Here is a 12,727-nt window from a genome sequence, read left to right on the forward strand (position 1 = left end):
ACAATTAAATCCTGAAATTTAAGGGACAGAACTTTGATAGGGGAGATCCTTATAAGCACACAAGGCAGCCCAACCATATGGAGAGAAGTTTTTCTACGTTCCAGATGTTTTCTCCAGACATTTTTATACATCTCAAGAGTTACACAGAAGCAGGTGTGGATGCAACAGCAACTGTGTTGTCCTACATAAATGTATATAGGGTTTAGTATGAAAATGCCCACAGAGTCTGGACTGGGAACATTCCCTAAAGCAGAATCAGTGGAGGTCATCACATATGCATTACAAAACATGGACGTTTCCCAGTGCCCCATAGCCGAAAAAGTAATTTGTGAAGCAGCCCTACCATTGCATGTATATCTGAATGGATTCTGCTCATTTTTAGATTGTTAATGTGATTAAATAAAATATCCTGTACATCAATTAATAGAAGCATGTTTTATTCTACAGTTTTTCTTCACTTTATTTGCTGATCCTGAGAAAGACCCTCCGCAGCTGAACTACACTGAGATGCTCCTCTATTTTGCCTCCCACCCTGATTCTATTGACGGTGTCTATCGGGCCCTTAGTGTTGCAACGGGAACATATATCCACAGGATGAAAGAGAAGCACCCTCCTGTTCCCCATGTGGTAAAGATGTTGTTGATAATGCTGACAATATTTTACTGTTGGTTGGCTGAAGATAAGGAAGATTTTTATTCCATAAAGCAGGGGTGCACAACCCATGGCCTGTGGGCTGCATGCAGCCCTTAGATATATGTCGTGCTGCCCCCTGCCACTGCATTCCTCCTCCCCAGCCGATTGGTGTTGCTGCTTTTGTGCTGCTACTGTGCCTTTAGTTAAAATCTTCCTGCTTCTAAGCCCTGTGCCACTTTCATTGCTTACTGCTGAGTGTGGCAGTGGCTGGCTGCATCTCTCAAACTGATGTTCTAGCTGTGAAGGAGGCACTCTGGTCTCACCCTAGCTGATAGGTGTCTCCTGGCTGGTAGTAGCAACCAGCCACCTTAATCAAGTGATCATTGGCAAGCAAACGAGTGCACACAAGCCATTACAATATGTTCTGCCTTTCTTCCCCAATTTGAGTCTTCTGCTGAACAGCTGATAACCAGTGATGGACACGATGAACAGGAGGAAGAGGAGGCTGGTGAAGAAGGGGAAGAGGAAGAGGAAGAGAAGGAAAAGGAAGATGATGCCCAGTCTTTCGTCAATGAAGGAGACATTTCTCTGGCTACACTGCTCCGGGTGTTCCAGCATGAAACAAACAAAGCAGCTGACAATCACAGATTTAGCGGTTATCTGACAGCTGAGGACAATTATGAGGTTGGTTAACTAGCCAATAGTTCCACCACTCATTTAATTAATCTTGTATCCTACTCTTATTGAGAGGCTCATGGCAGGTAACATATCAGTTATTTAAAATGAAAAGAAATAAAAACAATATTAAACAAAATGTCTTAACTCTGGCCAATAAATGGCAACCTGGTCAAAAAATCCATGTGCTGCTTCCAAAATATGCTTGGGTTGGGGCTTTGCTGAACCTTCAGGGAAAGGGTAAATCCATAAATATGAGGAAAAAACTACACCATGGAGGAGTCTTCAATGGATTTCCAAGATCAAGCTGTCATTTTCTCTTATCAAGGAAGGCCGACTGGAAGCCCACTGGCAAAGCAGTTTTATCTGGTCCACAGTGACCTTACCCAGTTTTAATCAAGATGTGGGTCAGAGTTTTGCTCATTGTAAGGAAAATAACATTGTTTCAGAACCTGAGAGGGAGATGGTTTATTATTTTATTCTTTATTACATTAATACATTATGAAGTATACTTCATTATTTATTAATTACAAATAAAGTTAGACTGTCCTTCATCTTAGGATAACAGGGTGGTTTACAAAATATAATAAACCATCCCAATATAGTATACAGTAAAATAATGAGCCATCCTATTATAATATACAATAAAGATGATAAAACAAAATCAGCTACAGCAATGAAAGGCAGGAATTAACATAAAATGGACAATTCACATCAGCCAACTTAATAAGCCGGTTTAATCCCCCATCTCTCCATGGATGTTTTATGTAATGCCCCGACAATGTCTACGTTTATAATCTCCATGATTGGGAAGCTCTTACTGCTAGTGGGGCTGTATTACATGAGAATGGCACAGTCTAGTAGCTAAGGGAGTAAGGCTGGAAGTACCCAGTTCCATAACCTCACTAAATGGCCATAGGCAAACCACTATCCATCAGCTGTTTGCAGTATGGATGTAATAAGTCTAAGTTTAATAAGTCTAAGTTTAATAAGTCTAAGTTTATAATCTCCATGATTGGGAAGCTCTTACTGCTAGTGGGGCTGTATTACATGAGAATGGCACAGTCTAGTAGCTAAGGGAGTAAGGCTGGAAGTACCCAGTTCCATAACCTCACTAAATGGCCATAGGCAAACCACTATCCATCAGCTGTTTGCAGTATGGATGTAATAATACTGACCTATCTTACAGGGCTATTGTAAGGATTGCTGAGATAATGTATGCGAAATGGGCGAGTTTTCACATAACCATCCACATGGTCAGGTGTTAGATACTTGAAATGTGCTACATAGTTGCCAAGTATTGTATAGGAGTGGGCAACTTGTGACACTCCAGGTGTTTTGGCCTACCACTTCCATGATCCCTCACCATTGGCTATGCTGGCTAGGGATGATGGGAGTTGTAGGCCAAAACATCTGGAGAGCCACAACTTACCCACCCCTAGTATAGAGCTTGGCCACCCAAGATGGGAACGAGTTGTGTGGCAAAAGACAGTTCCATCTTCCAAGCTACTGTCTGAATAATAGAGCAGCCCCTGTGACAATGAAGGTTGTCCATCTCTGTCTTCTGTAACAGCATGTGTAGTTGTTGTTTTTCCTCATAAAGTAATCCATCTGTGTTCCCTTGTAAAGCATTTCATTAAGGTATACAAGGATCTTGGCTCTGAAGAATTTGGACCCATCAAAGTATCACTTCTCTTGAAGCATCCCTTCATTCAAGACTTGATTTGCAACTACCAGGAGTACAAACTTCATGTAAGTATCTCTTTCCCTGTAAGTACACAGTATCTGAAACTATTACTGTTGTTGTTGTTGTTGTTGTTGAAATATAAAATGCCATAAAAAGTAGACTGCCATATAAAATGTCTATGGTTGTAACAATAGTTTAGCCTCTGACAGTGTAGAAAAAGAATTTAACTAAGGCTAAGCTGAATATTCTTTAATATTCATCTCAAATTGGCACATTTGTCATTAAACAAATCACTATATAGATAGAGGTAAATAAAATATATTTGCCATCTTGAATATTCACATTGTTCTAATACTATTTGGTGGCCTTTTGTTCCCTTGTTTGCTGTTTTTCAGTGGCTTGTTCCTCCTCCTCCTCCTTCTCCTCCTTTGCCCTTGTTCTCCTTTGGCCACACTTCTGTTTCGTCGGCCGAACATTTTTTCTCTCCAAACCACATCAAATAAAAGACAATACCCCCCCCCCACAAAGTTCCCTTTTAAGAAGAGTAAAACAAAACAAAACAAACCCCACAGAGCTGTGTTATTCAGAGATCTCTTGTGAGATAAGTTGAGCAAAGCTAGGGTGTGGTTTGCAAGGTGAAACCATTGACACTTGTGAAGCTGACAAGAATCAGAGGAGAATGTGGCATGTTGCTGAGTAATGTAGCATATTGCTTTTTTTTGTGGATGGAGTGCAGGCTTCTAAGCAAGCCTGCACAACTTGTGACCCACCAAGCTGAACACTGCCTACCAGCAATATATATTGTGGCCTAAATGCCTTCCCAGTGCTTGACAAACTCCTTGTTTTTGTAGACCCAGGCAGTCATAAGATGTTGATCAAGCCCCTTGGTGGGCTGCCATACATGGTGGGCTGCAGATGGAGCAAGTCCTGTTTTTAAGCATAAAGATCAAGATTCTTAACTACCTACAGTGGGATACTAGACAGTTTAGAATACCAGTGGCAAAACTTTTAGGCTTCTACATCACCAGCCAAACTAGTAAAAAGTGTAGGTTATTTTGTATTATAGAATCATAGGGTTGAATTGTGGAGCTATCTCTCAAGCTTCTGTAATAAGTACAGTCTGTATTAAAACAGGATCTTCCTGTATACCCACATACTTAGGTGGCCTACATCATCCTTTATAGTGTGCCGCAGGCAAAGAACCAACCATTGTACCATGGCAAAGGTGCCAATACCAGTTGATATGGCTCGTGTCAATGTTACAGAAGAAGGCCAGCCTCAGTCCCCAAAATGGTAGTCATGCAGGTTTAGACTTTGTCAAATTGCTAAGTTTCAACCTGGAGATTCCCTTTTTGACTTCTAAAATCACCACTGAGTTTAGAGGGAACACACCTGTGGCTTTCTCAGACCCTGCCATCTGCCCTCTTCCCCCGTCTGCCCACATCTGCTGTCAGGAGTCAGCTGTGTCATGCACCTGGTGAGGAAGAGGGGCAAACCAAAGGCTGATTCTATTCATTTCCCCCCTGGTACTTCTCATCTGCCCCTCTTCCCTGCATGGTGTTGGCAGATCTGGAGTTCTGCACATTACAGCAGATGGGGGCGAGGGAGAAGATGATATGGGGTGGGGGAAAAGGTTCCTTTTTTACCTTGAAAGCCGATGCTGAATCTCCAAATTTAGCATTAGCTTTCAAGGTAAAAAAAAAAAAAAAAAGGATTCTTTTCCAGGCTGTAAGCTGGCAACCCTGTTCAAGTGACCATAATGACTCCTATGGGCAAAAATGTTAAGTATCAATCCACCAAGTCTACCTCATCTGTTGTGCCTCAGAAGAAGGTGAGGGGATGCGTATTAGCCTGCAACCTGCAGTGCACTCGAAAAGAAGCATGTTCCATCCTTGTTTACTCATTCTAAGAGAATTTGGTGGGAGAGCTTTCTCAGCACAGGGCCTGCAGTTATAATTATTATTCAAACTGGATATGGGGTGCAACTGATTCTGATCACTATCAGCAGAAGCAAGTTTCTGGTTCCTTGGCAAAGCAAAGAGCAGTGGTTTAATCACCACTGATGTTGCTAGGAGGACAGGATAGAAGTAAAATAGGTTAGTGCTGAAGCAAATATGGGAGTAGTTTAATGGTTGTTTCAAAAACAATAATAGTTGTGGGCAAACACCCCCCCCCCCAAACAGTTAACATATTTCTTTTTGATGTGGGAAAAATCAAATCATTTTTATTCTGGGTTGAATAATAATAATTGCACTCCCCATGAAATTCTAGACAGCTGGTGCTTGTTTTGCAAGTTTGCTATTTTATTCTTTCTTTCTCTTGGTGATCGACATGTAGACACTCTGGAAAAACACTCCAAATCTCCTGGGCAAGACATTTCTAAGCATAGAATTCAAGTGTATTGTATTGGCAAAAAGATGTGTGTTTATGTAATTTAGGGTGCAATGCTATGCATGTTCAGACTGATAAAAAGTCCTACAACTCCCGTGCTGGCTGGGGCATGCTGGAAGTTGTAGGACTTTTTTCTGTCTAAACATGCATAAGATTGCACCCTTAGTTCATCAAGATTTATGCTGTAACTGATTTTTCACAGATAGGTATTTTTATTGGATATTTTAAAGTACGGTGATGAAATGTGCATCATATGCATCAGTCTCTTATAGTGGACTTACACTGATAATTTATTGTTTACAACACTGGATTGGCTAAATATTTCTTTTTCTGTTACCAGTACCAGTGTTTCCTTTGCTTATAACAGTTTTGATCTGTATGTAATAGGTGGTTTTTGCATACAACGCGTAGTCTACATAACACATATGCTTAGAGTAGACAAGTTGTTTTACATCTGTCACTTCTCCCAAAATGGTAATGTTCATTATTACAGCTACTGTTTATGCTGTCTATTAATGAGTGAATTTGTACCAGTCTTCCCAGTATGAGAAGAGCATTTCAAGAACTATTACCTTGCAGTGCCATAAATGCACAATTGTTGCATACTGGTTGCATGGGATGCAAATGGCGTGCCTCAGAGAAGCCCTTCTGTGACTAGGATGTGGCATTTGCAAGGGCATATCTACACTACAAATGCATTTCAGTCTTATATAGTTTAACTGTCATGGTTTCCCTCAGAGAATCTGGGGCAGAAAAATTAATCCATGGTCCCTGCCCCCTCACACAAATAGAGTTCCCAAGGTTCCCAGATAAGAGAGAATGACTATTAAACCAGTTAAAGGCCACACATTACAGGCACACGTCTGGGCATTGCTAATCAATATCTCTTCCCACCCACTCCATGCCTCTGAAGTAATGTGTAGGTGAAAGACATATTATATGATATCGTCATGTTAGGGTTTCCCCTTTCCTGCCCTGCAGGCAGCAAATTGAGCAGGAGGCAGGAAAATTGAGGAAATCAAGGGAAAGCAGCAGGGCCATTCCACCAGCCCTGAAGACCACCTGTCAGGGTTCCCTTTATGACCTGGATTCCCTGAGCAACTCCTTAAGGATCTCTTGCCTGCTGAAGAGTCCCACCTTTCTTCTTTTCCCTTTCCCTTTCCAATAACATGTGGTTTAGGCTGTAGACATGGGATGACTGACACACCAGACACAGGGTTTAACCACAACAGTTTACTGGTAAATTAAAGACAGCAAATTACAACTAAAGGTATTTGCACAATAGAGCTGAGTGATACAAAAGGCATTAAGAGAAAATAAAAATGGCAAAACACAAGTTCTTTTACCCTAGCTGTATTTAGATTTCTCCAGGCTGCATCTTCCTGCTCCCTCTACCCGCTCTGGTCTCCCCCACTCTGCACTTACTGGCTCTCTCGCTCTCTTTATATACCCTCCTCACTCAAAACCGTAAGTACTGCTTCAAACCTGAAGAAATGAAACTTAACTGGAAAAATGAAACTGAAACTTAACCAAGGAAATGAAACTACTCTTCTCAGGGAAATCCCCTCCCAACAAAAACTCCAGGCCTCTAAGCCTGGCCTTTTTTCCCCTTTGCCTCTGTAGGCCTCAGACTTTCACACCACCCCATGAAGGTTCCTCCTCCCTCAACTGTCATCTTCAGGAATCATTCCATCAGCTGCATTGAAGAAGATGAGGGGGGAAGAGGGCCATTCCACCAGCCCTGCTGAATGACTTACTCTTTTCTTTTCTTTTTTTTACCTCTTCCCTCCCTTTCTTTGTATGTTGAATCCTACAGATTAGAAGCCTGTGGGTACAGACTGTCTTCTTTTATTGATTATTTGTAAGCCGCTCCAGGAGCCTTTTTGGCTGAGCAGTAGGATAACGAAAATAAATAAATGAATTCTAAAGTGATAATGACAGCATTTCCATGAGGATGCAAGGGAGGTTTTAAGCCTGTTGATAGTGTAGATAATGTCCAACCCACACCACAAAGCAATAGGAAAAGATGATGATGCTTTTTGGCCTTTGTGCAGTCCCACGTATGGAGAAGGGCATGCTTTGAACTTGAGCCCCACGCAGACTACTGCACTGTACACAATGATTTCTGCTTCCTATTGAAAAAAAGAAGTAGAGGAAGATTCTGGTACATCCTGACAGCTTTGCTCTCTTCCTTAGTAGCCCCTCCTCAAGGCCCACTTTTCTTTTTTTATGAAACCCTTTTCTGAACCATTGTCCCATACTCGTACCTGCTTTTCCAATGCTACCCTACTCTCCCATCCCATCTGTACTGTCAAGTCGACCGTGTCTTGCCTGTCTTGTATGTAGTCAGTGCTATGTATACTCTGTGACTGCAATATCCTGAGACTTTCAGCCTTCCTTCTGAAGGAAAGCCAGAGTGCTGTAGTGGTTAGAGTATTGGGCTAGGATCAGGGAGACCCAAGTTCAAATCCCCGCCATGAAACTCCAGTCCAAAGCCATGAAACCCACTGGCTGGCCTTACGTTATTCACTGTCTCAGCATAGGCTAGGGATGTCAGAGAAATGAGTTTGGGGGGATGGAGTTCAATGGGTTTTCCTAGGTTTGGCCCCCCAGACATCATTCCAGTTCCCGCGGTGGAGCCTGACTCAGCCTGCAGTGACTCAGGCCAGTTTGTGGTTTTCTGGGCAGCTTGCGCACTTTCCCCCATAGGTTCTGCAATTTATGCAAATTTCTGAGCAATTTGCATAAATTGCTACCATAATTTGCGCAAATTGCTCAGACATTTGTGCAAATTGTGCAAATTGCAGATTTTGTGGGAAAGATTGCACAAAAAAAGTTCCCAGCGTTCAGGGAAAAACCTGGAGCTCAGCTCACAAATGCAAATCGAGCTGTACATGTCACGGAACTCCTTGAGTCAAAAAAGAACTGGATCTCCCCAAGACAGCCATCCTTAGCCTAGGCAGGAAAAACAAATGGGAAGTCGCCAATTTCAGGAAACGGAATAAAGGAAACTCCAGCTGCATAAGAGAGAGAAAGTTTGTTTTGGCCCAATGCATTTCACAACAAACTCTTCTTCACATGTAGGGATGTTGGAGAATTCCGCCACGGATTCCGGGGGGCCAGATTCTAAAGAATCTTGCCTCACTGAAGTCCGTGGCGGAATTCTCCAACATCCCCCCCGCCACCCCACGGAATCCCCCCGGGACGGAGCCTACCTGGCAGCGGTGGCTCCAGGTCATTTTCTGGCTGCTGGCAGGCTGCGGCTGCAAATGGCGGCCGCTACGCCAGCTGCCATTTGCGTCAGCATCACCGATGCAATGTATATGAAACTGAGCACACTCCGGGCGAGAACGGAGGACAGGAAGGCCTGGCATGGTATGGTCCATGGGGTCACGAAGAGTCGGACATGACTTAACGACTGAACAACAACAACAAGAAGCAGTGATAGGCTACGTAAGTAGCCTGAGGGGAGATATGATAGTGCTCTTCAAGTACTTGAAAGGTTGTCACAGAGAGGAAGGCCAGGATCTCTTCTCGATCATCCCAGAGTGCAGGACACGGAAGAATGGGCTCAAGTTACAGGAAGCCAGATTCCGGCTGAACATCAGGAAAAGCTTCCTGACTGTTAGAGCAATACGACAATGGAACCAATTACCTCGGGAGGTGGTGGGCTCTCCCACACTGGAGGCATTCAAGACGAGGCTGGACAGCCACCTGTCGGGGATGCTCTGACTTGGATTCCTGCACTGAGCAGGGGGTTGGACTCGATGGCCTTGTAGGTCCCTTCCAACCCTACTGTTCTATGATTCTATGATTCTATCACAGCAAAAGGCAGGGATGCAAATGGCAGCCACTACGCCATTTGCATCCCTGCCTTTTGCTGTGATAGGCTACATAGATACTTACGTAGCCTATCACGGCTTGGCAGGGACGCAAATGGCGGCCAGCGTAGTAGCCGCCATTTGCGGCTGCAGCCCGGCAGCAGCCAGAAGTCCGGCTGCAGCCGGCCCCGGCCGGCAGCTCCACGGAGCCGGCCAGGCAGGATTCCGGGGGGAGGGACGGATCACCTCCCCACCACCACGGGTGCCCCTGAGCGGACCAAGGTAACAGATTCGTACATCCCTATTCACATGTAGTCTTGAATGACAGTTGTCCACCCACTATCAAACTGCTGCTGCTGCTACTGCAACAGTTGCATATGCACCCGGAGGCTTCCTCCCTTCCTTTCCCCACAATCTTTCAGCCTAATCTACCTCACAGGGTTGTTGTCAGTATAAAATAAGAGGGGCAAAACGATGTACAATGCCTTGAGCTCGTTGGAAGAACAGCAAGAATTACATGTAATAAGTTAGTTTTTAAAAGGGAAGGCAAGCTTCTAGCCCTTGTGGCTGCTAATTGGTTTAGAAAAGACATGGTCGGTGCCTGGTGGAATCCTGAGTGACTTGCATGGAGGGTAACCTTTCCTGTAGCATAGCAGAAGCAGAATAGATTATGCAGAAGAAGCAACCATACTTAATTTTAATTCATTTTAATTATTTTTAATTAAGTATGCGTAAATTTGCATAGATGATGATGATGATGATGATTGCAGAGAATGTTGCTAGGCTTGTTACAAGCCATATTGTCAAGAATCATCTCCTTATGCAGCATCTCACATTCCGTTGATCAGGAATACATAACCTCAGGCCCAGCGACCAAATCCAGCCCTCCTGGGATCCCAATTCAGCCCTCTGGGGTTCCCCAGAAAGACACACCCTGTTCCCTTGGTTCCACCCCTTTTCTGCCTGACCACCAATTGTCTGGTTGTTTCCCAGCTTTTGTGTGATTTTTTCCCCATTCTAAAAGGTTGAAATGCCTCTCCTAAGGTTTAGTTCCTGCCAGGAAGAGCTTTAAACTCAGATATGCTGGTATTTTTTAAAGTTTGTGCCCTGCATCTTTTGCCTTCGGTCCTGCCAACCACTGTAATGAGACCACATAAAATGGAATTCAGCCCTCGGGCTAAACTCCCGTGCCGCAGATGCTAAACAAATGTTAAATACTGGCAGGGCTCCTAGCATGCACATTTTTTAAACAAATATTGAATACTGGCTGGGCTCCTTGCATGCACATTTTTGAAAAAAAAAGTTAAATACTAGCTGGGCTCCTTGCATGCACATTTTTTTAATGCAAATATCAACTTGGGGAGGGTTGATAATTAGCAGAGCAAACTCCCAAGAGAGATTTGCCTGGCGCCTACATTGCCATCTTCCCGGTGCCAGGTGAAGACCTTTAATTTTCCCAGGCATTTTTAACATTTTAGCTTTCCAGTTTTTTGGGGGTTTTTTAGTTTACTGTCTTAAATCTGCTATTGCATTTTATATATCTGCACCGCTGCTAGGTTTTACTCTGGTTGTATTTTTCTTCTGTAGTTTTTAATCGATTATATTTTTTATATTGTATGTATTTTTGTGGTTTTAATTTTGTGAACCACCCAGAGAGCTTCGGCAATTGGGGGAGATAGATAGATAGATAGATAGATAGATAGATATAAATAAATAAATAAATAAATAAATAAATAAAATTGCCAGGATTGCTGCAGGCATGGTAGGGTGACCATATGTCCTATTTTATAGAGGACAGTCCTCTCTTTGAAGGGCTGGCAGAGGAGAGTCCTCTGTTTGAACGCATCCTCTTCTTGAAGGGCTGTCCAGTCCAAGTCCAGTTTAAAGATAAAGAACCCCAGGAAGAGAGACCAGGGAGGGGCCAGAAAGTTGCCCACGAACAGTCAGCGCAGATAGCAGCACACAGGTCACCTAGGCACAGTCATCCTCACCATGTTGAGGTGTCTTGCATTTCTGTTTAAATTATAGTAATTATTTCTAAATGTACCTCTATGCAGATAAATTAACATATGCAAAATTTTTGCAAATCCCTGTTCTCTTCCATCCTTTGTTGTTGTTGTTGATGCATAAGTGGCCACCCTAGTGGAGAGGGGTAATTTTTAACTCTTTCCTCCCCTCCTGTGGTCCATAAGAAAATTCATCCCCTGAAGCAGGGATTTGCATGGGGAGGAAATCCCCTGTTGGGGCTAATGGGGGATTTCCTCCCAATGCAAAAATATCAACTTGGAGGAGGGATTTCCCCCTCCTGGCTTGCTGTGATCCTTGGCCCCCTCCCTAGATGATGGTATTTGCATGTCTAAATACCTGAAAGCTCAGTGCAAGTACGCCTCTGGCCCTAATGCAGTTTGTGACTAGAACAGCCAGTCTGGCACAATCGACCAGTAAAAATGAAACTCCCCCCCCTCCGCCCTTCCACTTCTTAGGGTTTTTCTTCCTCCAGTTGCTCATGATACTTTGAATGTTTCATCATATCAGAGCCAGTGTGGCAAAGTGGTTAGTGTTGGACTGGGACTCAGGAGATCCGGGTTCTAGTCCCCACTCTGCCATGAAGCTCACTGGGTGACTTTGGGCCAGTCACTGTCTCTCAGCCTAACCTACCTCACAGGGTTGTTGTGAGGATAAAATGGAGAGGAGAAGGGCCATGTAAGCTGCCTTGGGTTCCTTGCAAGAGGAAAAAAGGTAGGCTATAAATGTAATAAATAAATAAAATATCCACATTCGGGGTCAACCTTACTGCCCAAGAGGCTACTTGGGGCAGAAGTATTTTAAGAATAGGAAGCCATTGTCAGGTTTTAGTGTGTCCCTGAGCAAGAGAGGCCTGCTCCTTCCCCAGCATTCGCTTCAGCAGTCTGTGCTAGAACTTTTTCATTTATTAACAAATATGAAATTATGTTCCAAGAGACACTTGTCTGTCAAGATTTTAGTAAGATCTAAAATTATGAAACAACCAAGATCAGGAGAAGTATAGCACCTAGCAGTCTCGGACAGCTTTCAAGGCCCAGTGACCAGGTGAGGGGCCCACTGCTGATGTCTTTATTTCATATATATATATATATATATATACACACACACACACACACACACACACATACATACATACACACATACATACACACACACACACACACACACACACACATTTTCTGGCCCAGCACACCAAGCAGAGCCAGGCAGCTGGGTCTAGCCTCCATTTTAATTTCTTACAATGCCCCTCCGTAGTGTTCCTGTGGGGCATTGTGGGAAATTATAATAGTGGCTAGACCCAACCACCTTGTGCTTCCCAGAGTGCTGCTACTGTTTCCCACCCACTCACCCAAGGGCCCAATGACAGAGGATGGGCCCACCAGGGGGCACTTTGCCTGGGGCCTCCTCAAACCCTGGAGCTGAAGATGGTAGAAAGCACCAGTCACTCAGAGATCATAATAGCATCACTGTCACCTGGATGGAGAGAGACAACATA

General features: G+C 43.7%; 1 protein-coding gene across 1 annotated transcript in view; it reads left to right on the forward strand.

Annotated features, from left to right (window-relative positions):
* Nucleotides 1-12,727, forward strand: part of SPEF2 (sperm flagellar and cilia associated 2) — a 168,802-nt gene that overhangs the window by 151,591 nt on the left and 4,484 nt on the right. Inside the window, exons 34-36 of the mRNA XM_084833059.1 lie at nucleotides 448-627; nucleotides 1,081-1,317; nucleotides 2,938-3,060. Coding sequence (XP_084689185.1) covers nucleotides 448-627; nucleotides 1,081-1,317; nucleotides 2,938-3,060 — 540 coding nt within the window. The remainder of the gene's footprint in view (nucleotides 1-447; nucleotides 628-1,080; nucleotides 1,318-2,937; nucleotides 3,061-12,727) is intronic.

This window comes from Heloderma suspectum, chromosome 2 (assembly GCF_057233095.1).
Source record: "Heloderma suspectum isolate Gila_16-S chromosome 2, 16-S_ref, whole genome shotgun sequence".
NCBI classification, from domain to species: domain Eukaryota; kingdom Metazoa; phylum Chordata; class Lepidosauria; order Squamata; family Helodermatidae; genus Heloderma; species Heloderma suspectum.